Source organism: Thamnophis elegans, chromosome 4 (genome assembly GCF_009769535.1).
Source record: "Thamnophis elegans isolate rThaEle1 chromosome 4, rThaEle1.pri, whole genome shotgun sequence".
Classification (NCBI taxonomy): Eukaryota; Metazoa; Chordata; class Lepidosauria; order Squamata; family Colubridae; genus Thamnophis; species Thamnophis elegans.
In genome coordinates, this window is record NC_045544.1 from 82,498,514 (window position 1) to 82,524,594 (window position 26,081).

General features: G+C 35.7%; 1 protein-coding gene across 1 annotated transcript in view; it reads left to right on the forward strand.

Moving 5' to 3' along the window:
- The window catches only part of PLB1 (phospholipase B1), a 77,428-nt gene that overhangs the window by 28,399 nt on the left and 22,948 nt on the right, over nt 1-26,081 (forward strand). The window contains exons 16-33 of the mRNA XM_032216054.1: nt 173-231; nt 2,726-2,799; nt 4,973-5,016; nt 7,503-7,611; nt 9,477-9,528; nt 10,067-10,147; nt 12,305-12,370; nt 13,185-13,285; nt 14,792-14,873; nt 15,163-15,267; nt 16,816-16,911; nt 17,324-17,395; nt 19,598-19,675; nt 20,112-20,172; nt 21,226-21,284; nt 21,640-21,707; nt 22,658-22,701; nt 24,496-24,595. Of these exons, the coding sequence (XP_032071945.1) occupies nt 173-231; nt 2,726-2,799; nt 4,973-5,016; nt 7,503-7,611; nt 9,477-9,528; nt 10,067-10,147; nt 12,305-12,370; nt 13,185-13,285; nt 14,792-14,873; nt 15,163-15,267; nt 16,816-16,911; nt 17,324-17,395; nt 19,598-19,675; nt 20,112-20,172; nt 21,226-21,284; nt 21,640-21,707; nt 22,658-22,701; nt 24,496-24,595 (1,351 nt within the window). The remainder of the gene's footprint in view (nt 1-172; nt 232-2,725; nt 2,800-4,972; nt 5,017-7,502; nt 7,612-9,476; nt 9,529-10,066; nt 10,148-12,304; nt 12,371-13,184; nt 13,286-14,791; nt 14,874-15,162; nt 15,268-16,815; nt 16,912-17,323; nt 17,396-19,597; nt 19,676-20,111; nt 20,173-21,225; nt 21,285-21,639; nt 21,708-22,657; nt 22,702-24,495; nt 24,596-26,081) is intronic.

Here is a 26,081-nt window from a genome sequence, read left to right on the forward strand (position 1 = left end):
GTATCCTTCTCTGTAGAGAACTGGGTGTGAAACAAAGGTAACATTATGAAGACATGTCTAACAAAAATTATGAGTAAGGCTTTTTCTTGCTGAAATTAGCAAGAATTGAATTCTGCTTCCTGCAAGAGGTTTAATTACAATGTTTATTTTCTTTGTTCCTTTTGTTTCACAGTGCATAGCCTAAAACCATCTGATGTACGAGTAATAGCTGCCTTGGGAGATTCCTTGACTGTAAGAAACCTGCTTCTTTTGCCTAGGAAAGCTGCAGTCCCCTTTGTTTATTTAAATACAGAGTACAGGTCCATATGCTGGCTCCTGGGAGAGGCAAAGGCCGCTCCCACTGTGGAAATATAGCCGTAGGTTCATTGTAATTCTCAGCCCTAATGCGATCCCCCCCCCTCCCACTGACTCAGTGTGAATCATATCATTAGGGTTCAAGTTTTCATGTAAATCCAGCCTGGCTTTTTCAACAAACCTGACAGCTTTAATAACTTCATTAAGTAATTTAATCAGGTATTGATAGCAGCTGTTTTGAGTCCTAAAGGAAAACTTCATCATTCTGTTACTTTATCCCTGACTGCCTGAACTTGAGCAAAGTTGAAGTATCGGTATGAGTGGCAAAAGACTTCTAAGTAACTGTTATTTTAATATAAAGCATAACAGAGGCTGACAATAAGGAAAAAACAAAATCAAGTTGTTGGTTTTAGGGAAGGGTTTGCTTGTTTGTTTTTTTGCAAATGCACCAACTTTAAAAGTTGATTGTTCATAGCAAGAGTTGAGATTTCAGATAAAGGATCACAGCCCTTAAAATGCCAGGTATCAAAGCCTTATGAACAGGTGTAGCTCAGTTGTTTTGGAGGCATTCTAAATAATGGTAGGATTCAAATAATATAACAACCGGTTCTCTGCCCTAATGACCAGCTGGGTAGGCATGGCTTGGTGGTCATGTGACCGTGTGGGTGTGGCCAATTCAACGTCACTCAGGTCGATGGGCACTTTACCTTAGCTGTTACAATGTAATAAGGGCTAACAGGAGAGGCAGTTTCTGTAAGCAGGGCAATAAAGATTAGGCTAGAAACAACACCAGAATGTTTCCTTCCTGCCTTCCTTACAGGATTAGCCCTGTAAAGTGGGAAAAAAACAAAATGAGATTTCTTCCAATAACTGGTTCTCTGAACTGCTTAGAAAGTTAACAACCAGTTCTCCCGGATAAGTGCGAACTGGCTGAATCCCACCACTGATTCTAAGTGCTCATTTTGTGTAGCTGGGGTGGGAGGGAGAATTAAGGTGGCAGGATTTCCTGATTGTTCCAGAATGGGAGAGAAAAACAGTGTAGAAGATTTCTGGATGTGGCCTAAGTGAGGGGCACCTGTTCTGACCCCCCCTTCTTCGTTTAGGAACGAAAGCCAAAAGCCATGTAAGTAAAAAGGTTTCTTTTAATCAGTCCAAGCTCTTGTTGGCTGCAAGCCCAAATAAACAAAGATAATATCTCTGACAAAAGTCCTATAACTCACAAAACACTGCAAAACAGGATTCTATATATCAGGCCACTTATCCAAGTTAGCTTCTCTCGATATATGAATGCGAACGAGGAACGAGAACAAGAACGTTGACTTCTGCAACCAGAGTGTGGCACCAGCAGTCCCTTTTATCAGCAGGAGGGGATCTTGATCAGCATCAGCTGTTTGTAATCACCTCCTATAGTTACTCCGTTGTCCTTTACGCTGAGTAGACCTGCGCCTGCATGCATCCTGATACAACTCCCAAATGCTTTCATGAACATTCCCTTTGATCCAATGCTCTGCCGCCACCTGGTGGCCAACCAGTCTCTCCTCGCCCTGCTCGGAGTTGACACCCTGTCCAGGGTCCTCCACCACCTCCAAGGCCGACTCATAAGCCCCCTCGCTGTCGGAGTCCAGCTCCAACGGCTCCTGCCGGGCCACAACAGGCACCCATATCTAAATTGTGCCATTGCTTCTACCAGTCCTTTTCATTTTGTCTCTTTGTGGCACTCTATGGACTACCAAGCAGTATTCTGTTTTTTTTGTGCCTTATGCACCAACCTCATTCTGACTTCCCTCCATCCAGCTTCACTTGAATAAATAATGGGACAATAGTAGTACAAGAGCTGAGTGAACTGATAGTGTATCATTCCTCGATGAATTTCTCACTATATTGCTCCATTAATCTTGCCTCCTGCTCATAACAGTTCAAAACACCACTTAGTGCATCCATACATCTTGTTGATGGGACATGGTGTATACCTCCCCTATTTCAAACCTTTCAAAATGCCATGCAAGGGAGAGTTATAATAATAATGGCTGGATAAAAGTGCCAAATCCAACTAAACATCTGGCTGACTTTGTGACCACTTATAATAATAAATTTTGGGCCACACTTAGAAAATCTGTGCATTTGACAAAATTTCCATCTCAGTTACAAAAGGCCACACCGCTTGGATTCTCACATGTACTATGTGGATAGATTACCACAGTCTAGATTCTTGGGAAGAACGTGATGCATATGAAGGCTAACAATAGTTAAAGAGCTGGCATTTGTGATCTCACATTTTTAGGTATATAATTTTTATATAAACATGACTAAAAAGAGGTCAGATGCCTCTGTTGTAAGCGCCAAAGACTTAAGGGGATAGTTTTATTTGAAGAATAAAAAAGGAAAAGAAACATAAATGATGAAATTGTTCTTTCTCTTCTTTCTGAGATAGGCTGGTATTGGAATAGGATCAGCACCAAATGATATGTGGGATATGCATACACAATATCGAGGCCTGGCTTGGAGGTAAGTCTTTGGGCTCAAGTCATGGCTGGTTAAAGAGTTATTCATCCATCCTTGAGTCAGCAGAAAAAACTGCTACAATATTCTGCTACAATAACAAGCGCAGTAGATGGCACTGTTCTTGATTGCTTAATTTCAGTTTAGGAACTGATGAGTCCTTTGGGTTAATTTCACAGCTGGTAGGGAAAACAAGCACTTGTCCTTCTCTCTTTCTGGACTGGAGCCAGTTTAGATAAATGCTTAGAACATAAACAGGTTTATCCACCTGTCAAGTTACCTAGCTAACAGATGGTAGCACCTAAGACAGAACCAGAGTATAATGGGAGGCAGTTCTCCCAAAGCTTCTTGTAACACTGCCTTCATCCTGTTTTTATAACTTTCATTATTGCAAAGGATTCACAGATGAGTGCTAAACTACAGTGTGGCCTTGATCAGATCACTGCCAAGACATGACTGAAGCCGTTGCAACTGTCAGGCTGTGTGTCACTTATGAACTAGACTCCATTTCTTTTCAACCATGGTTGGGAATGTAACTCACTCATCGTGGATTTGCACCTCCTGACCCCCCCGCTTTAACCCATATTCCCTTCTGTGAGTGTTACCTGTCCGCGGGGTTCACATCATTTCAGAAGAGCCTTGGATCCATGTTTAGAAATAGCCCATCAAGCAATAGATGCAGGGCAAGAACTTTGTAAGAGCCCCGTGCCATTCCCCTCTGTGCTGCTGCTGTGTGCCTGTGACTATCAAAAGAATTGTTGCTGAACATGGGTTGAGCACTGTTTCAGAAAACCAAAATACACTCAACTTGACTATTTCTGAACATTTTGGGGGGGGGAGCATTAAACTATTCAGCAAGAAGGCCATTTTATTCATTTTGTACTTTTAAAGTTTCACCATGTGTTCTTTTTTTATTATTATTTTTTATTTGACATTTTCCAAACATTAAAATCACAATTACACTTTTACAGCTTTCTGTTATTGGTATTTCTTTTTTCTAATTTCCGATTTTCCATTTTCCATTCTATTACTTTATACATATTCTTCTTTGTTTCATACTTTCTCATTTTTACAATATATACATCTATATACAATATTTCCTTCTATTGCTTTCTAAATATATGCCATCTCTTTTCATTGTGTTATGTGTTCCTTATGCATTGATTTTGCATCTCTTTTCAAGCCAGTTATACCACCTGTTCCATATTTTGAGTACTCTGTTTCCTCTCTATCTCTTGGTTCCATCGTTAGTTTGTCCATTTCTGAGCATTCTGACACCTTTTTATGATTTCTGCATTTGATGGAATGGTTTTTAGTTTCCAACTTTAGGCATATGGAATTCTGGCAGCAGTGATTGTATGAAGCATTAAATATTGGATAGCCTTATATGTTCTATATCTATGGGGCAAAATACCAGTTTTAAGGAGTTTAATTGAGATGATACCTGAAAAATCTAGAGAGCTATTATTTGGTGATATGCTAAGAATACTATGGGTCCATATTCCTTTCCCTGTAGGGTTACAGTTTTCAGAATTTTCTGGAGGAGGTCTAACTCCTGGATCTCTTTATATTTGCTATGCTGGATCTGCTATGCAAAGGAAAGTTTAAAAATTGTCCATTCCTTCAAAATAAAGGTTGTCTTTGTTCTATAGAAATCAAGGTATCTTTAGAATAAGAAACACTGGCTATGTTATGTGAAGGTTTCTATTGGCCATTAGCAAGTTCAGTGCTTGCTCAGATCATACAATCATTAACTTCCCATAAACACTTATTCATTTATTGTCAGAGAGAGATTGGCCATGCCAGGAGGAGGAGTCAAGTGAGTAATTAGTCTGTATCATTATGTAGGCACTAGATGGCAACGTCCAATCCCCCCCCCCCTCCAAATGCTATTGAACCTTATCTAGTCTGGCTCAGATGCAAACTGTCTGTCTGGGAAGATTGCTGTGAGACAGGCATTAAGCAATACAATAACTAATGTAAATGATTGACATGTGGATCTGGCTATCTGTGTCTGACATTAATATATCTTGACCTGTCCATCCTTTCCTTTTCCTACTATTTATATCAGCATGTCTTGGTTCCAGTTATTGTTCTACTTAAATTGCATTTTTTGAAAAAGAAGTTGTCTTTTATACTAATAGGGGCTTGGTGTTGCATTCTGTTTTTCTCATTGCAGCATTGGAGGAGATGCTTCATTAAAGAATGTAACAACTTTACCAAGTAAGTCAAAGCTGCTCCTACAATTGTGCTATGAGAAAATAGTAAATGCTGCCTCTATTAAGAATGAGTGATTCAGTAAGGATGGAATCCATGACACAATGCAGCACAGAACTCAATGTTGCAGTTGATATCAGAGTTATTCTTAAAATTAGATATTACTTCTTGATTTGAACGTTTGAACAATCAAAATATCATCTTATCTGTAGATAGGAATAAGACCACTTTGGTTTTTTTAAAGGCTTTTATTATAGACGGTTAATTTATTTGGAGGATTTGAATTTAATAATAAATTATAATGAACAAATAATTTATTAGTAAATTGAAATCCTCCAATATTTGTTCAGTTTTATTACCCTACAAAACATCGAATTCCCACTGAATACAATAATATATAGTATATTTCCAAAAATAGTGAATAAGATGGGTAATATTAAAAAACCCACAATAATTGCTCAAAACAAAGCCATTTTTGAATTTAGAATGATACTTCAACAAGAAGAGTAAATAGAAAAGATAAAAACAAATTAAAATCCTGTACAATATCAGCTTCTCTACTTTGGCAACCTCAGATTACCAGCTCCAGGTTAAGTCAATCCTGTAATCTTCATATCAATAATGTGTGTGTAATATGTATGTATGCACATACTTTGTATATGTATCTGCTAGAACACACACCAAAACCAGGTAGAGCTGTATGCATTTATTGCCTTTAAAATGAAAATACAATGCTTTAATTTATGAAAGGCATTAATTTTCCATCTATTATTCTTCCTTTCACATACACACTACCCTCACACATAGAAACCCTCTACACACACACATACATATAAAATCCTTTTCTCTTTCCAACATGAACAGCAAAACAAGGGAAGCAAATGCCAGGAAGCCTTTCCAGATATACAATTTTTCTAAAAGTTCAATTGAAGACCTTTCTTTGCATCAGCACCTCTCGTTTCACACTCTATATATCCATGGTTTTTTTTAGTGATCATATTGTAAGCAACTCTGTTCTCTTTTCGCTGATGATGTAAAACTATTCAACACCACCAGCAATGCTGCTACCCTACAAAAAGACCTTGACTATGTGTCAGAATGGTCAAACAATTGACAACTCCAAATCTCAGCCAACAAATGCTCTGTCTTACACATTGCAAAAAAGAAAATCAGAACACAAAATGCAAGCTGGGTGTATATGACCTCATAGACAAACCCCACTCTGTCAAGGACCTTGGTGTACTCATTTCAAATGCTCTAAGTGCCAGAGTTCACTATAACAGCATTGCCAAAAAGGCATTAAGAGTTGTTAACCTAATCTTGCGTAGCTTCTTCTCTGGTAATATTGAACTGCAAACGTGGGTATACAAAACTTTTGCTAGACCAATTTTTGAATACAGCTCATCTGTCCGGAACCCACACTGCTCGCAACAGAATACCTTATGTCACCAGGCTTGAAATTTTGATCTTAGACAACTTAGAACTTTGCAGTCTTCAATCTGACCTAAGCATAGTTCCTAAAATTATCTGCTACAATGTCCTACCTGTCAATGAATACTTCAGCTTCAACCACAACAACACACAAGAACACAATAGACTTATGGTAAACGGCTCCAAACTTGATTGCAGAAAATACGACTTCAGTAACAGAGTAGTCAATGCCTGGAATGCACTACCTGACACTGTGGTTTCTTCCCAAAACCTCAAAACTTTAACCTTAGACTATCTACTGTCGACCTCACCCCTAAGAGGTCTGTAAAGGGGCGTGTATAAGTGCACCAGCATGCCTACTGTCCCTGTCCTAATATTCCCTTATATTCGTATTCATTTCATGTATTCATAATCATGTTTATACTTATATCTGTTACCTAATCCATGCTTGACACAATAAATAAATAAATAATAAACAAATAAACAAACAAATAAACAAACAAATAAACAAACAAATAAACAAACAAATAAACAAACAAATAAACAAACAAATAAACAAACAAATAAACAAACAAATAAACAAACAAATAAACAAACAAATAAACAAACAAATAAAGTTTTGTTGCCCAGTAATCCTGTTGTTCACTGTAGGAAACAAGAAAAGCTATAATTCAATAACGCAGCACACGTTTTACATGGATACAACCTCAGATTCAATCTCTGGCATCTCCAGTAAAATTGGGAAAGAACTGGAGTATTCCTGCTGATCAATGAGCTCTAAAGCATTTTCTGATGTTCATACATAACCCCAAGAAGTGCTAGTCATATACTAGTAAGAGGGACAATGGCCTTGTCCCTCTTACCAGCATATTCTTGAAAAGACTTTGAGGACTTATGACAAGATGTTTGGGTTAAGAATTTCATTGTGGGCTAACATATCGTTAATTTGGTCTGATACAATGCTAGCCCTATGAAAAACAGATCACTACATCTAGTAACTTTTCTTCTAAAGAGATCCTTTTCTTTTCTTTTTTTCTTCCATGATTTGCCATTTCTTCCAGATATCCTTCGTGAATTCAATGCTAACCTCACAGGCTATTCAATTGGTATTGGTGAATTTACTGAGGCAAATGCCGCTCTCAATTTGGCAGTTCCAGGAGCGCAGGCTAAGTATGTTTTTTTTTAATAGTGCAAACACAAAATTTGCAAAATGTTGCATTCTAGAATGTTTATATCTTCTTCAAGATTGCAATTTGGCCCAGCAGTTTTCCAGCAGCAAATTTTCCAGAATAGCTAATAGTTCATGGTGTTCTTGAGACTATCTAGGCACTTCTAACATGGATGACTGTTTCATTAGCCAGAAAGTGGAAACCTCTGTGGCCCCAAGGGCTGAATTAAATTTTGAAACTGCATATTTATTTTTTATTTATCTATTATACTGCATTGTTGACATACAAATCCATGTACTGCACATGTACATTAAATCTGTTTTCTTCTCTCCCAGTGTTTCTGAGAGATTTGTTAGGAATAAGGCACTTTCTGTCCAATGCTTCTGTTTGCTAATTTATGGTTTTTATTCTAGCACTGTTTAGAAAGACTGGTAGGTCCTGGAGAGCAGTCATACTCATTTTTGTTTTCCAGTAATTCTGCTTAAGGTTGTTTATTTCCTCATTGATTTCTCTGTTGATCAGAGAAGAACGTGCTGTTCCTGCTGCTAATGATAGAAAATCAATCATCTGTTTGTCTTGATCAGCTTTCCAGTAAGAAAAATAGGCGAAACTCCTCCACATGCTTGAAAGCTCACCTTTGCAGGATTACTTCACCTAGATGAAGTAACCAAAGTGACAGATTGAAAATGTCATGAAATGTCAGAAAATTATTTTTATTAAAATGTTTACTATTATATTCTTAATGCTAGGGATTATAAGATGTGTTTGCAAAAAATTCTGCTTCATATCCCTTCAATTTTGGGTGCTGTTCATCCCCTTCAGGGTGGAAATTGTCTTGGGACATGAAAAAGACATGAAAGGAATAGCACATCAATATTATCCAACACTTTTATCTTGGAATTATAATGTAGAGGTTTGTTCCTTTGACATCTCTTGGCTTTCCTTAAAAGTATTTTGAGACAACGTATTATGTCCGCTTGAGAAAGAAGTGGAGAATAATAAGTATTTTCTCTTTCCCCTTTTTCCAAAAGCTGCCATTATGTTCACTTTACACATTATATTATTACAGTGTCCATGAATTTGTTACTACTTTTCCTAGAAGTTATTTGCACTCTATGTTATATACTCAGGATAAAACAGATGGATATATATCCTGGATTTTCACCCACTAGCCATAAACATCAAGGAATTATTTTATCAAAGTTAATTATTTATCTCCACTGATATGAAGCTGTTTCAGGAAATATCAGGACATCCTTATGTATGGGAAATCTATGAAACAAAACAAATGAAGGAACAGACCAACAATTCACTTCAAATTCTGAGACCAAGGGTTACCTGCTCTATATTTTCATTTTTCATCATTATTAAGATGCTTCTATATAATAGCTTCAGGCAGTAAGTCAAGAATGAGGTGGCATGCTGCCTTCTTTCCTTCTTTCCCTCCCTCCCAAAAACACACTAATTTCTAATACTATTAAATGTTATGCACAACTGAAAGCAAAATGTTACCGTGTATATTTCTGCAGAGGCAGATCTGATTCGATAGATTCTGAAGCTCCTAGCCGTTAGACATGAGTCATCAACCATTTTTGCTAATGAATCACTCTCTTTTTCTGAGTACTATTTTACCTATCCCTTATAAAAGCAATATATGATTAAAGAGTTCCTTGGGGGGACTTCCAGACAATAGTTGTATTGTGCAATATCATAGTCTTTTTACAATGCTTTATTAGGGGAGCCAGAGTGGTACTTGTATTTCTGATTTTACTGTTGCTTTTTAACAAAGTTATCTTTTTAGGTATGTTTTCAGGCATCAGTTCTCTATCAACTTGATTCATCTTTTTTTCTTATTTTTGTCCATAGGGATCTACCAGTTCAAGTAAAGCGCCTTGTAAAAAATATGAAAAATGATTTGGTAGGTTGGAAACATTCAAGGAATTCATTTATTTGTCACTTGTGCAATGGCTAAGTCCATATGGTGCCAAGTGGAGTATCAAATATCCCCACAAACCTTTTTACCTTTTCACACTTGGTTCCAACTCCTATTTAAGATTTAGCTTCGTAGACTTTGCTATTTCCATCTATTAGGGAGTCCTTACAGTCACCTGGGGTGTATACATGAAAGGACTCTCATAATCTATGCTGCCTTTCTGGAAATTAAAAGGTCAATAAGAAATAATTTCAATAAGGCTACCTACAACTTTGTAGTTGTTTCTTTGATAATCACACATATCAAAAGTACATGTCAAAGAGGTAGTATCTGTCTCTCATGAGACTGTGGATTATATGCTTAGCAAGTAGCCCAAAATTTGGGGAACAGTCAAAATCATAACAATTTTGTGATTTATTCACAATTATAATAAATTGCATTTTAAACGTGTAGGATGATATCCTTATATTTGCATGTAAAACCCAGAACTGATATGCTGTATTATTTCATTCTTTTCATTCAGAAAGCCAAATTCAACACTGACTGGAAGGTCATAACAATATTTATTGGAATCCAAGATCTCTGCAACTATTGCAAAGATACTGTAAGTTTTTTGAATGTTTATAAATCAATATTTTAGTTGTGGGAAATTATTAACATTGCAACTTTGTACTAGAAAAGACAAAGTTCGATAACTGAACAACCTAATGACAACTATAGAGCTCAATTGGAAGTTGTAACAATATTTGCATGGTTCCACCACAAATGCGCGCACAACAAAAGCACGCCTGACTAAACCGCGGTGTCTAAAGCGCGGTGACAAAACCGCGCGACGAATGAGCGACTAATTAGCCCTAAAGCGCGCCGACAAAAGCGCGCCGACAGAAGCGCGCTGTAACGTAACCCTAAACCTAACCCTAAACCTAACCCTAAACCTAACCCTAAACCTAACCCTAACCCTAACCCTAAACCTAACCCTAACCCTAAACCTAACCCTAAACCTAACCCTAAACCTAACTGTAAATCTTACCTTAAATGAAATTGTGCTTCTGTCGGCGCGCTGTTGTCGGCGTGCTTTTGACATCGCGGTTTTAGCGCCGCGCTGTTGTCAGCGCGCTTATGACGTTCGCGCTTTTGACGGGTCACGTATTTGCATATTAATACCAGAGAGATTAGTTATGCAATCTCTCTGAAGTAATTTTCTAGAGTGAGGATAAAGCTTCAGGTGTAAACTGAAAGGTGATCACTTTTTTCTCCCACCTACTTTATTCCGTCCATGGTTTGATTGTAATTTTTTATAAACTCATGGCAATTAACTGATAAACTCTCTGTAATTCTCCTGGGCTAATTTGATGATTCAAAAGTGCCAGATTTGCACAGGGGAAAAAAATGAAGACAGCTGTCCTTGCTATGCTATCTCAGATTAGTTCCAGAAATATTAGAACAAGAAAAGAAAATTAGAGAATCTCATAGATTTTCAGAAGTTGCATAATGTAATTCCATCGGCTGGTATCAAGCCAATGTTTCTGACACTGGTATTCATTTACCATGATCAAAAGAGAATAACTGACATTTTCTTCTTTAAACTTTGGAAAATGACTGTATAATATCTGTTTCCCTGTTAGTAAATATAGTAAATGTATTTTTGCTTACAAATATACAAACTGACCTTTTTTTAAAAAAAAAAATGCAGATAGTTAATCTCTAAAAGTATGCTGGTTGAAGTCAGTTAAAAAAAATATTGCCCAGCCGTTGACTTATTTTTTCCTCTTAGTTAAGAACTGCCAAGTTGATATATCTGGTATACAGCTTTTTCTGTAAACTGAAGTCTCTGACCTTACAAAAACTAGCAACAATTCTAACCTTTGAGGATTGAGTAGAAATTAGCTTAAGTTATTTACTCTTTCCATTCTCTGCCTGAAGAACTAATATAACATTTTAACCCAGCTAAAATGAATGCAGTTACATCCCCCACTCCCCAGTATGAAAACCTGTACAATCAGGTGCCCTCTCATGGAAAATATTCTGTTGGAAGTAGTTATAATTTTTTGTGCAAAAATTTTGGATGGGCGAATTTAGCATTTAAATGCTTCAGGGCATTCAATAAGCCTACAGGCAGTCCACGATTTATGATCACAATTGGGCCCAAAATTTCTGTTGCTAAGTGAGGTGTTTGTTAAGTGAGTTTTGCCCCATTTTACGACTACGGTTGTTAAATGAATTACTGCAGTTGTTAAGTTAGGAACACGGCTGTTAAATGAATCTGGCTTCCTCATTGACTTTGCTTGTCAGAAGATTGCAAAAAGATGATCACATGACTCTGGGACACCGCAACGGTCATAAATACGAGTCAGTTGCCAAGCATCTGAATTTTGATCACGTGACCATAGCAATGCTGCAACAATCATAAGTGTGAAAAAAGGTCATAAATCATTTTTTTCAGTGCCATTGTAACTTTGAATGGTTATGAAATGTACTGTCGTAAGTTGGGGACTTAATTGAGGTATCCAGATGACTAAGTTTGTGCATTGTCTTTCTAGCACTGCTTTTAGTTAGGCAATACTAGTTCATTATTGCCTGCATCTTTGTCTGATTTACTTACAGCATAGTACTGTACATAAACCCCATATTATGTTTTCCAGTAGAGAGTCAATGCTCAAGAACAATCACATATTTTAATTCATAGAATCTGCAACAATTCACTTAACCTTTCCTTTCCTATAATCAGTAACAGCCTCTTTCTATGTCTCCTCCCAATTAGAACCACTATTCAGCGGTAAACTTTTCAAATCATGTTCAAGAAGCACTTGACTTGCTTCATACAGAGGTAAGTAGGTGGTTGTTGCTCAGATAACATCTGTTCATTTCGTCTTGCATAATTGTCCATTTTTTGCTGATTCTCAGTCAAAAGCCATATGTCGCACACTTTCAATTGAGGTCACATCTCACTCCATCTGCAAGGGGACTGCATTTTCTCAATACTCAAGAGCCATTATTTTATTTCTGTAATAAAATAATGTAATTCTTCTTCCTTGTATTGTCAACTGCAAAATGAGTATTACAAATACACCTATACGTGTATCACAGGATCTTTTCAGACCTAGTATAAAAATCCTAATGTTTTATTTTTACAGTCTCCTTTACACTGGGTTACCCTATGGCATTTTAATGGAGTATCCTGAAAATTGGAAAGGATTTGGAAATGTGGTTTTGCAGTTGCAATAATAAAAGACTATCTTGCATACAGGCAAATAATACAAAGCCAAGGAATCATATGTTTCAGTGTTTAATGGAATGTAATTAAATGGAAATAGGGAGACAGATTTTTTTGTACTTTGCTAAAATCAATAGAAGTGAACTTAGCATATTTTCTTTGACCTGAATAATTACTTTCTGGTCCCAATCTTTCCCGACCAGATCCATCTAGATAAATTGGGCTGTAACTCCATTATCTGTGATATAATGGAGTAAAAAGCATGTCCATGCAGAGATAGGAATGTGAAGAGAATGCAAAGGGAATCTGGTGAAACCTGATAGGAGGCAAATTAAATATGACAGCAGCTTTGAAACTACTATAGAACAGATGCAAGCTCTGTGTTACATATAATGCAATTTGGATAATTAACTCTTTTCCTTTTCAGGTACCTAAAGCTCTGGTTAACCTGGTGGAGGTGATGGATCTTCTCCCTTTAAGGCAACTGTTTCTAGATAGCAGATTACCATGTGCTGTGCACTTAGCAGAGTAAGGCCCTCTTGCATCCAAGCTATTAATTTATATAAAGACCACTAAGTATCCAATGACTAGTTCTGAAATTTAATGACTAAAAAGAATTGCAACATACTAATTTATACATGCAATATAACCAATTTCATTGTATACATGATGTACAATGACAATAAAGGCTTTGAAACTAAGGCTTACACATAGACTTTATGACCAATATAACACAGAAAAATAAGACTACATTAAAATTCAATGACATCTCATTTTGCTGATGTATTTTCTCTGCTAAATCATGATTCAGCATATATCTTTAAAAATAAATGAGATATTACAGTACTTGTTCTTCCCTGTGATTAAACTGGCTATTTTGGATCCAATACATTTTTCATTTTTTTTTTCATTTTATTAAGCATTTATAGGCCGCCCTTTTCCCTGAGGGGACTCAGGGCGGCTTACAATAATAGGGGAGGGGAGTGCGGGACAAAACGCAAAAAGGAAATGTGAATAGAAATAATTAACAATAAAAAAACCCAACATTCATTCAACATTCGGGAGGGGCGAGAGTAAAGTCTTATTCACTTATTCAGATTTCTCTTGCATAAGTGAGACCTGCATGCTAAGTGTTGCTGTTTTGCATTTCATTACTTTACGTTCTCCGTCCTCCCCATTTTTCTTCTGGCTTTACTTCTCCTTAACATTCAATGGTCATTGAACACATCTGGTTCTCATTAAATTGATTTGAGATCCTCACCCTGTTAGATTGTTATTTCTCAACCTCAGCAATTTAAAGCTGTGTGAACTTCAACTCTGACAATTCCCCAGCCAGAGTTGAAGCCCATACAGCTTAAAGTGTTGCTGAGGTTGAGAAACACTGTTCTAAAGAATTGCAGGGGGTGGGGAATTATTTTGGATTGCTACAGACCTGCTGATGCCTCCTGTAGAGCTTTTGCTATGTAAATTATAGAAATTGCAGCTTTATTCCAGAATAGAGAGAAATTTTGTACTCTAGATTTCAATTAACAAGTAAAATATCAATAATGACTCTCAAGAGGCTAAACTACAGCTAAATAATAGATATTCAGATACTTTTGTTGAACCAAAGGCAGAGATAACCTTGTGGGGAATTGTCTGTGTTTGCAGCATGACACTCCCTGGTTTTCCCACATCTTGCCCCTAGATAATAACTAGCACACAACAAGGTCTTCAGTGTTTTGGGAAAGAGAGGGAAGGTGGATTGTTTACTTATTCTGTGAGCATATTGCTTTCCTGACAACTCTTGCTTCATAAAAGGATAAGCCCAGAAATAAAAATGGGTAGAATCAAAACCTTCTGCATTTTAATAAGATTTTATCCACATCCATCATTAAGGAGAGACCACTACTAAAAACCTCATATCTCTTTGAAGAAATGAAGTATATAGATATCTGCTTCCTTACTGGAGAAACTGTTTACTTTATGACTGTATCAGCTTTTTTTGTTTATTTGTTCTATATATGCATTTTCTTCCTATATTTTCATATGCAGAGATCATTGCAGTTGCCTTCTTTCCCTTGAAGAAGGCTCATTAGGTCTCCTGATATTGGAGGAAGCAATCAAAGCTTATCAGGTAGGAGTGCCATGAATCAATACTGCCATTTTGTGGATTGTCTATTCTACACTCTTGTCATGTTGTTTCTAATATAACATTATGCATTACATTTGATGGTTATACTAGATAACATAAAGCTACCATGTCCCTCAATATGCTGTGTTATAATCCCAAAATCCAATTTCTGGATCTTTTAGATCATGAATTGTTTTGATTCAAAAGTAAAAGATCTTTTCTTGCTTGATTAATGGGAATTAGCCAAGGAATTGAAGGATGGATCTTTATATTTCTTATATTTCTTTCACAGAGCAAAATACAGAAACTAATTAAGAGTCACAAGTATGATACTCGAGAAGATTTTACAGTTGTACTACAGCCATTCCTCCGTAATATTTCATTACCTGTTTTACAGGTATGTTCTAGATTCCCGTTTACTTATTTTATTTTACTTTTTTTTGCTCTTCGGTACAAGAACAATTATTCCAAGGTAGGTTACAAAGCAATAAAACCAGGAACAACAGCAATAACAATATCTTTATTTTGTACAAATCAAGATTGTACATAATGTTCCCATTCCCTATTTTCCTACAATGACTATCCACAGAATCAAAATAAATTTAATGGGATGCATATATCTATGAGATCCTGAAAATGCAAATATAATATTATTTTGATATGTTTGAACTGAGTTACAGACTCTGGGAAACATGCTTTATGAAATCGTTCAACCATAAATAGAAAATGGCCTGTAGAAACAAATCTGACCTGTCAAAGCATTGCCTAAATTTCTGTCTTTGTTACAGTACAAATTCGTAGAACATTCATAATATAATCTGAGCAAAATCACATCATTATTTTCTAGAATATGGAATAGCTGGTGTGCTTTGGATCAATTTTCTGTTTTTCTTTGTATTATATTTAATTATATTTAATATATTAATTATATATTATATTACTTATTTGTGGACTGAAATTCACAGCATAAATTCCTAGCATCACTTATACTAGGCTGGATTCTGTGTTCCTTACATAGAATTGAGATTAGCTATATCAACACTGGACAAAGAAGACTGATAGCATAACAACAGAAATCAAAATATCCTGTTATCAGGAAAGGCACATTCTTACATGTATTACTTTCATATTTCAAAAAATTACAATAATTATTTTTCCATATTATGAAAAAAATTCATGCTTGCATCATGTGCTTTAACAATTTATGCATATGATGTCATTCATGCATTTTTAATACTTTAAATGATTGCTTTTTCAACATTTAGTTTTCATGAAATAAAAGAAAAATAAAATCTATTCTGCAAAAGTTAAAATTCAAATATGCTGGAGAGAGTTCACATTAAACCTCATTTTATAATGTAGATTAGGGAATGTAATGCTATAAAAACCAAGGTATTGCAAGATTTATATTAGGTTTAAGGGAATGTTCATTTAGAATGAATTGAGCATCTTTAGTGCTCTGTGATCTGAAGTCTTTTCACCTTTTAAATCTGTAATGGATCAGATCAATGACTTATCCAATATTGTACCCATAGTGGTCGTTCCAGCACCTACTGAAAACACACAAACAGAACATGATTGTAACTTTACTCATATGAACACTGGTACTCAGAGCATACTGTCTAACATTTCCTCAGATTAGCCAGAATTTTCCATCAGTTTGCCTAATCCCCTATTAAAGTTGTTTGAGTTGGGGTCCATCATCACACTTTTTGATGAGGAATTTCATAGTTTGATTCTGTACACTGTAAACTTTTGTTAATCTGTCTGAATCTCTTGTTGTACACTTCATTGAATGATTCTGGTTTATGACACAAGTAGAATAAAGTATTTATGTTAAAATTCTAGTTCTCTTTGAAAAAAATAAATAAGGGTTCTATTTGGCTTTGTAATGTTTGCATCTTTAAAAGCATAATAACAACAATGATGCTTTTCTCATTTTCAGGATGGGCGACTAGATACCTCCTTCTTTGCACCAGACTGTTTTCATTTTAGCCAAAAATCACATTCCCAACTTTCTAGAGCTCTCTGGAACAATATGGTGAGGCACCTACTTCGGGGAATAACTCAGATTTGAAATGGCTGTATTGTTTTATTTGGATAATGTGTACATTCCTACCAAAAAACAGTAAGCTGATAACTTACTATCAACACTAGTGAATCTGATTGAATGTCAATGCTAAGGACTATGATTTTCTCTCCATCCCCATTATGTTTGGACTTTGTTTTCTGCTCATCTTAACTGAATCTTGAATTGGGTAATTGCTGTATTTTGTTCTCAGAATTTTTTAGAATATCATGCAAGAAGATATTCTATTTATAACTTTTATATTTGCCCATTGCTTTTTTATCTCTTTTTTATTACACAAAAACTGTGAAAGCAGTAAATCAAATAGTTGCATGAGACTTTAAATCAAACAGCTACATAATCATATCTTTCTTTTACTCTCTAGCTTCAACCTGTTGGAAAAAAAGCTGTTTCCTTCGATTTTATGGATAACATAACACTGAGTTGCCCTTCTCCGGTAAACATAATATTGTCTTCTTCTAGTGCAAGGGTTTTGTGGGAATGAACAATTTGGGTATCAAAGCAACAGCCAATAATGTTTGAATGCCAGCAGTTTAACAGTTCATGCTTAATTATGAACAGATGTCCTTTGATGATCTTGAGTTTTGAGGACCAAGCAAATTTCCAAGTAACTTTTTGGTTGAAGGTAGAAATCCTTGGTCCTATTCCTCAACTATTAGACTGAAATTCTAGACAATTTTACCACAAAATGTAATGCAGCTTAGTTCTGATTCTAAATAGCATGTATAGGATTACACTGTTAATCTATAAATAAATTTATATCCTGTACTACATCTGTGTACTAGATAAAATAGAAATATTTCCAAAATAAGCTTACAAATTTCATATGGGTCTGCCAATTCTTATGTCCTTCACATCTACTAGGAAGAACTAGTGGTTTTAGTTCTGGAAAGTTCTTACCTCACTCATATACTTTAGTGGCATATTTATACAGATTAACATCACAATCCTGCCCAGGTTTATTCAGAAAAAAGATCCATTGCATCTTATTCATAGTAAATAGGCATAACTGCAGCATAATATAGATATTTAAAATTAAGGTTTTTATTTTATTTGACCTTACCAGTTATGGAATTTGCCCATCTTCTTTAATCTATGGGATTTCAAGATCAGAAATGGATTTGCTGTGTGCCTTTGTGGGATAAGGCAGCTCTGATTATTTTTCCATGTCAATGGAAAAATATCTTTGGATTGTCTAGCCAAACTATATGCAAGATGGCTAAACACTTTATGGCTGAGTAACATAATGGTTAAATATCAGTGTTTCTCAATGTTAGCAATTTTAACATACCTTGACTTATACTCCTAAAATTTCCAAAACAGAGGGTGAAATTCATTTTAAAGTTACCAAGGTTGAGAAACATTGGACTAGAACTATAGAGAATTAGCTTCATTCTGAATCATGAAAGAAGACTGGATGCCTTTGAGTCTCACACTATTTCTCAGCCCACACTAAGTCTCCAGGTGTTGCTGTCAGGGAATAAAAATAGTGGGCAAAGTGCTATTCATGATGTGTTGAGCTCTTGGAGATATAACGAAACCAACAAATAATAAGTAGCCTCCTGCACAACATAAGGCAAATGGACCAAGCAATATTTTTTATTTTATTTATCTGCATGTTAGATGTAAATGCAATTTGTTCTACATCTGTTAAAATTTGTGATGAGTTTTTTTCCTGCGAGACATACTGTACAGTTTAAAATACAACACAGTAAAACCATGACGATAAACTGGTTTGTACTGTACTCCTTTTTTAAAAAATGAGTGGGGGAATAGCACTCTCTTTGGGTTACAACATTTGATGAAGTCGGATAATCTGAAAAGTGTCTCTGTAATCTTTACAAGGCAAGGGTATTTGAGTGAGATTTACAGATTTGTTTGCATCTGTGCAGTGCCTACATTTGAACGTTGGAAGGAGCCTGGAAGGCGTCTTTTAAAACACTTCATGCACAAAGCAGCAAATCATTCTGAGCAAACATTCATATCTGACCTTTGATAAGTGTTTAGGGAAATGGGATTCTCCATACTGGTAGCAGCAGAAAGTGAGCATAGCTTGGGATTTTTCTGATTTTCGTAACAGATTTTTCTGTTATGAAATTAATGGGAAATTGAGGGCTTGCTATATCATGTAAGACGTTCTAATATAGACTTCAAAATATTATTAGAATTTGGATTATTAAACTGTCTGTAATTCTAATTTTTCTCTCTACCCAATTTTATGTGTCAAATAAGCCAGCTATCACTCTTTCGCATTATTTGTGCATTATCTCATGAGGTGATGGCTCTTTCTGTCACCAAACAGCCAACTTACAGCATTGTGCAATATGAAAAGATGAAAAGATATACACATTTTTTCACACACAAGATTCCAGACAATTGCATTTTTCATCTTAATACTTATTTGAAGTAGTCTCATTATGGAAGCTAATCTCAGTTCAAAATTTCCAGTTTGCCTTCTTTATATAAATAGGCTGGTTCCAAAATAATCTCCTTTTTTGTGAGAGAACCATTATTTGCAGCATTGCTAGACTTGCAGACTTAGCTGCGGTCAAGGGGCTAATCTAGTGGCTTGAATCTATGCTTATGTTTTTCTGTATTGAAATTTTGAAGCTTGGCGTTCATGTGCTTTCTCTATTAGCAACAACCTTTCCTGCGTACCTTCAAAAACAGCAATGCCACAAATCCATCAGAAAATCCTACCAAGTTGCCAGACCAGGTAATCCCTTTATTATTTACTGTGCATTATTTCTCTTAGCATATTCATGTTTTCTGGTATCCACAGGATGCTTTCACATCCATACAGTTTTGTAACAACATTTTTGGAAGTGGTAGGCCAATATCTCAAAAGTAATTCAGTTGGCTTCATGCTTAACAGGGGCCTAGAATTCAGGTTGCTACGCTCTTATTTCAGCATCTTTAACCAGTACACCAAACTGTTTCTCAATTGTGGGCAATAATAATGAACAAGGCTGGATGTAATTCTGACCCTGATATCCCAAGGATGACTCAGTAATTTCAAGTTCCTCTCTTGAAGCATAGAAATAGGATGTAGTTGTCCCTTTGAAAAACAAGTTGTTTCTAGATTTCTTGTAGTTTATTACAACCAATAGGAACAATTTCCAGTGATATGCTGACTGCATTTTGTTTTTAAGAACTGGGGTAGCAAACTGCCATGTTCTGTACAGACTGAATCCAGAGAAGTCCCCACATCAGGTGAGAAATAACTGCTCGTGCAGTAAAAATAATAATTTAAAATAAGGTATTTTCCTCCTCTCTCAGTGCAACTTTTATGTAAAATTCTGGGGTTTGGGGAGAAACAAACATCTGTAGTTTTTTTATTTTATTTTTCTATTTTTATAATCTTAAGCAATCTAGAGACTATATTTTTCAGTTCATATTTCATTATCAATGAATGTTTAAAACTTATTTTATCTTAGTTATATAGTAATACTGTATGTTCAGGGTTGGTACAGGTGAAAGTAGAGCATACAATGAGATTCCTTAAATCCCATTGACAGTGGAATGTCAGCTGCCTAATAATAGCAGGATGGTCCCCAAAGAGAAAATTAATTGCCAAATTGGGCAGCAAAGATAGTGAAGAATCTGGAGAACATGAGGCATATTTAGGTTGTAGTTTAGCACACTAGGCCAGTGCTTAATATTATTGATCTGCCTGTTATATTCTTCTCTTTTTGTACAACTCAGTCCTATGTAAGATTAAATGGAAATAGACCCAAATTCTGTCTAGTAAGACTTATGCCCTGGTAAGGATATTGGAGTTATAAACTTTAGAAGTACTTCACTTACCTTTTAAGTTATACCTATCACTACATGTTTAGCCTATCAGGATATTGAACTGGGTTTGTCTAGTCTAACAAAAAGAAGAACTAAGGGTGACATGATAGCAGTCTTCTAATATTTGAGGGCCTGTCACAAAGAAGAAGGGATCAACTTATTTTCCAAAATACCTGAGGGTAGGACAAGAAGTAATGAATGGAAACTCATAAAAAAGAGATCCAATCTAATCCAAATTTCCTGACAGTGTGAACTAATCAGTCAAATGGTTTGCTTCTGTAAATTGTGGGTGCTCCATCACTGGAGATTTTAAAGAAGAGATTAGAAAGTCTTTTGTTTGAAATAGTATAGGGTGTCCTGCTTGAACAGGGAGTTGGACTAGAAGATTTTCAATGTAATTTCCAAATGTTATTTTGCATTCTGTATATGATATTCTCCCTCAATTTTATTTCTGTTTTTTTTTTTTTTTAGTGCACAGGCTGCAGCCAGCTGACATTCGAGTGATAGCAGCACTTGGTGATTCAATGATGGTATGTCCACATTTTCAGTAATATTGTTATTCTAAGAATCTAAGAATGTCAGCTTATTAAAATGACATCAAGCAGAATATTAATCCTGAATGTTTATTAATTGAAAATTTATAATAGGCCATTATAGCTGGAGCTATGAAATGTGGTATGCAACTTTCAGTATCCAAGTAAAATGGTGAATACCTGCCTACTTTCTTTAGTAAATGAAGGTTTTCTAGAATATTCCTCCATGTTGCTTTTGGTATATTAATAGTATCACCTCCTCAGCGACCATTACCCAGATGTTAGCTTTTTGATTGTGTAAGAAATAATAAATTACTGTTGATTGCATTTTATTTTTTTCTATTTTTAACAGATTGCTGAAGGTGCTAAAGCAATTGGTTTGAATGATATCAAAACAGCTTGGAGAGGACTTTCCTGGAGGTAAGTGTTTTTGCCCCAAATTTCATCCATGTTCTATTAAAAGTCTTCTCCAAAACTGCTTCTCTCAGGTGTGTTAGGACAGCAAGGCCTAGAATTCCTAACTGATAGTCCTGTTATCTGGAGGGTAAAGTTAGATAAAGCAGAAGTAGAATATAGAACCAAAGGTTCATGGTTGAAAAGTTCAGGTAATTATAGATATGAAAGAAATAAAAAAAAGCTGCATTATGGAAAAGTTCTTCCTACGTCATATTTTCAAGCCCAAGCATGCAGTTTGATCTTTCTCAATCACTTATTAAGGGATGTGTTAACAATGTGCTGCCATCTGGCAATCTTTAGTGTGGCTTACATTTCTATCACAAACTGAATAAATAGCTCCTGATCAAGATTTTAGATAATTCCTAAGTCATTAAGCCTCCACTAGGAGTGACACAAAGCAATGATAAGAAGCTTGCCTAATCCTTATATGTATGTAATAATACTTACATTAGAAATATTATCCCCAATTCTCATCTACAGATTTCCTTCCTTGCATATCTTTGTGGAATGCTGATCATTTGGTCAAAAAAGCTCAATTCTTAAGAGAATGATTGTTATTATGCTGGCATTTGGAATAAAAATACAGTGATATAATGCCTGTTATTAAATTTGTATCTTGATATGTCTTGGTACATTGAATGCACAAAAATAAACAGGGCTATATTTTGCTGTTTATGCTAATTGTATGTGTTCTCCAATTGTTTCTTCAGAAATTACGGAAAATATTTGTTATTTAAAATAATCTGAAAACTTTGAAAATAAAATTTGTACATGCCTAATAGTTTATTTTGGAAGATACCGTATTTTTTCCCCAAAATCTATCTTCTCTTTTCCACAGTTGTTCTCTCTGACAGATGGTATGTGCTGGAGGTAGTATTAACACCACTGACCAATTTTTATTATTCTTTTTCAAGCACTGGAAGTGATGGAAGCTTAGAGACTCACACAACATTACCTAGTGAGTAGCCCGAAATACATCAAAATACAAAATAGGAATAGACATAATTAAATCTGAAATGTATTTGAACTGTGAATTATTGCTTTCTACAATATAGCAGATACTGTATGTGTGATGGGGTTTGATGTTTGCTGTCCTGTTTCTAAAGGCTTCCCAGTTGTGTCCTGACTTCCAGGATATGCTCTGAGTTACTTCCCAATTTTACTCCTCACTCTCTACCTGCCAAGTTATTTTATGCCATGTCATGGGCTTGTTACTTGTATTTGTCTTTCCCCCTCAATCACTAGGTTGGCACATGCTCTGTAAGGCTGTGTCCTTTCCTGTTGTTTTTCTTCCTCATGGAAAACTTTATTTTCCATGAAAGGATAAGTATGTTTCTGTCTTCATGGGCAATTTGGGAGGGAAAGATTGGCAGGACCTGGGGAACTTGTTCTGTTCTTATGGTAGGTTATTTATTTCCCTCTGTGGTTGCATTGCATTTGTGTGAGTTGTTGCTGCCCACTTCCCTTGTTCTCCCTTCCATATAATCACAATGTCTCACTCTGTAGGAATTCTGAGAACTGTAAATTTCAGGGCAAATGGAGGAATTGGTACCGTCCAATAAAAATTTGAAGAAACTATCTCACAAGTATCCCATAGAATTTTATACTTTTCGACTTTCAAAACTAATAGATTCAAAGAGGTCTTCAATAAAATATTAGACAGCTATTTGTTCAGGATGGAAAAAGATCTCCTGCCTTGGGCAAGGGACTAAAAAAGAAGACCTGTTTCAGCCCTATAATTGTAGAGAATTTGGTGGAGATACATTGCTGTCTCTCACATTCTAATAATTTCAATCCTATTTTGCTCTATATGTGAAGATGTTTATGAATTTTCACCCATTTCTACCAGTCAAATTTAATAGACACCATTATTTGTAACATGAAGAGACCATGTTCTATCTGCTTACCATGTAGCCATTCAAATGAATTTCCTCTCTGAAACAGAGGTGACCCTTCTCATTTAGTAGTGTAGTGATAGATAAAAACATAGCAATTCAAATATAGAGTTTTACAAACTAAGTACTCCTAGCTATCTAACATCAACTAACAGTCAGAAGACATGATGAAAGTCCTTAATTTCATAATACATGGGCAGATTTCAACTGGGAAACTGTGAACCTCCTAACCCAAGTCAAGTTCAAAAACGCTAGAGAATTTTTAGAAACCTGGCCTTTGGACAAATCAGTCATCAACAGGCACATAGAGATAAACAATATCTACACATCATTCAAAAAAAGACAAACAAAAATAAAAAAGGAAACTAAAAGATCAAAACATTACCTTACTAGTAATCAATAGCCAACTAAAGAGAGATTAACAGCAAGATTAACATTAGACCAAAAATCAAGAAGCAAATAATACCCCAATCATGAAACTACCAACTCAGACAAACAGTAAACAATAACCTGACAAGGAACTACCAAGAACACTACAAGCGACGCTGACAGGGAAGCCACTAGTATATAAATAGAGACCAAACTCCACTCATTTCCAGCATTGATAATGATATCTGATTTAGTAATGAAACTTCTAAAGAAACAACCAAGCTCAGAGAGCATTAAGAACCCCATAACTATATTTTTTTCTAATAACTGTTAAGAATAATTAAGAAAACCTTTGTCAAATGTGAACTAACTTTCAATGATTGTAAGGATTCAGAACCTTAAAAGCTTTAAAAATCAACACTGGGAATGAGATGCTGATTCTTATTTACTGAAGAAACACTGATGTTGAATTTCTTTTTCTCTGTCAGACATTTTGAAGAAATTTAATCCAGGCCTCATTGGTTTCTCCACTGGCACCCAGAAGGAAACTGCTGGGTTCAATGTAGCTATGGGAGAAGCCACAACCTGGTAAGTTCCTGTGGGAGATATTTGAGCAAGGAAGTCCATGACTGAAATAGTGCTGGAATATTTAGCTTCACTAAACCAAAGCATATTCCAAAACTGAGGGCTTTTCTTAAGATTAATCATCCCACTAGTTGTGGGTTATAATCAACTGTCCAGAATTCAGCATGCAAAAGTATCACCTGAATAAGACTTTGGACGAACTCGCTGGGGAATTAGAAGATTGCAAAAATCCAGGGAGCCAGTTACCCACCACATGAAGTCATTTAACAAACTGATAAAAATAATGTCCGAATATATTATAGAACAAAGCAATTTAAAATTCATTTAGACTCCTACTCTGTTCTTCATCCAAGTTCTATACCTACAGTACCTCTGTCACTATTATTTAGTAAATCATCCTGAAAACTTTGAAGAATGCAACATAAAAGTCTTAATACATTTTTAAAAGTCTTATATAACATACTTGAACCAGATTGTGAAACAAACTGACTTCCATTAACCCAGTTCTTTCTAAAGTTTTGCCATAAGGAACAGAACAGTAGTTGCTGTCTTCTTGTTTTTATTTTTTTAGGAGATCTGATGATATCAAAATGACTATGCAGAAGGCAACATTATCATACAAATATCACAGTTTTTGTTCTAATGCATAAAACAAATACATATGTCACACATGTTTGATCATTTGCTTTCCTGTCTTCTCTATTGCCATTGTCTATGATCTCATGCTATGGGCTAACAGTTCCTCAGATTTTTCAAATCTTATGATTCCCATCCTTAAAGCAGCTCTGTGTTGTCCCAAATGTATTTCTGTTCTCTCTGGTTTTTTTCTTAACTACTTCATTTGGTAAAAACTGAATCCTGGCCAAACTCAAGTGATTTCTATAATTCTGTCTGCCTTGGAAACATTTGAGCCAGTAGATGCCAGTTCTGGTCTTCTAAGCGGTCATCCATTGCTGGGCTGAGAGCCAACAAAGCAGAATTAATTCTTGGCAGACTCATGTTGGTATAGCACTGCAGTTTTAAGATGTGAGTCTTACCTCATTAAGTCCATAACTGCATGTGTTTTTCATAGGCAATTTAACTAAATTATTCCCCCATACTTTTTTCTGCGTTTCATCTCAATCTTCCTATGATATTAGTCTGGTGTAAAAATCTAACCATAATCTTATACTGTTCAATCTTTTATAGTATTATACCTGTTCGCATGCATTTGGCAACCCTAGATGAGGTTCCCATTTGATCACTTTGTGCCAAACACTAAATTGATTGCAGAGGGAATTAGAGGTTAGACAGCATGACCGTGAAAAAGTCACTGTTTCCAAATACAGCCTTGAGAATGTAAAGCTTTAAATTTCTGTGCAGGCTGCCAGAGCCAATCCTTCCACAGAATAATTGATCAAAGCTTCTCTGGTCTTTGACAAGAAGGAAGGCAGGTTGGCAGATGGATGCTGTCTTGCAATATGACTGTTCACCACGGCATCCACTGTTT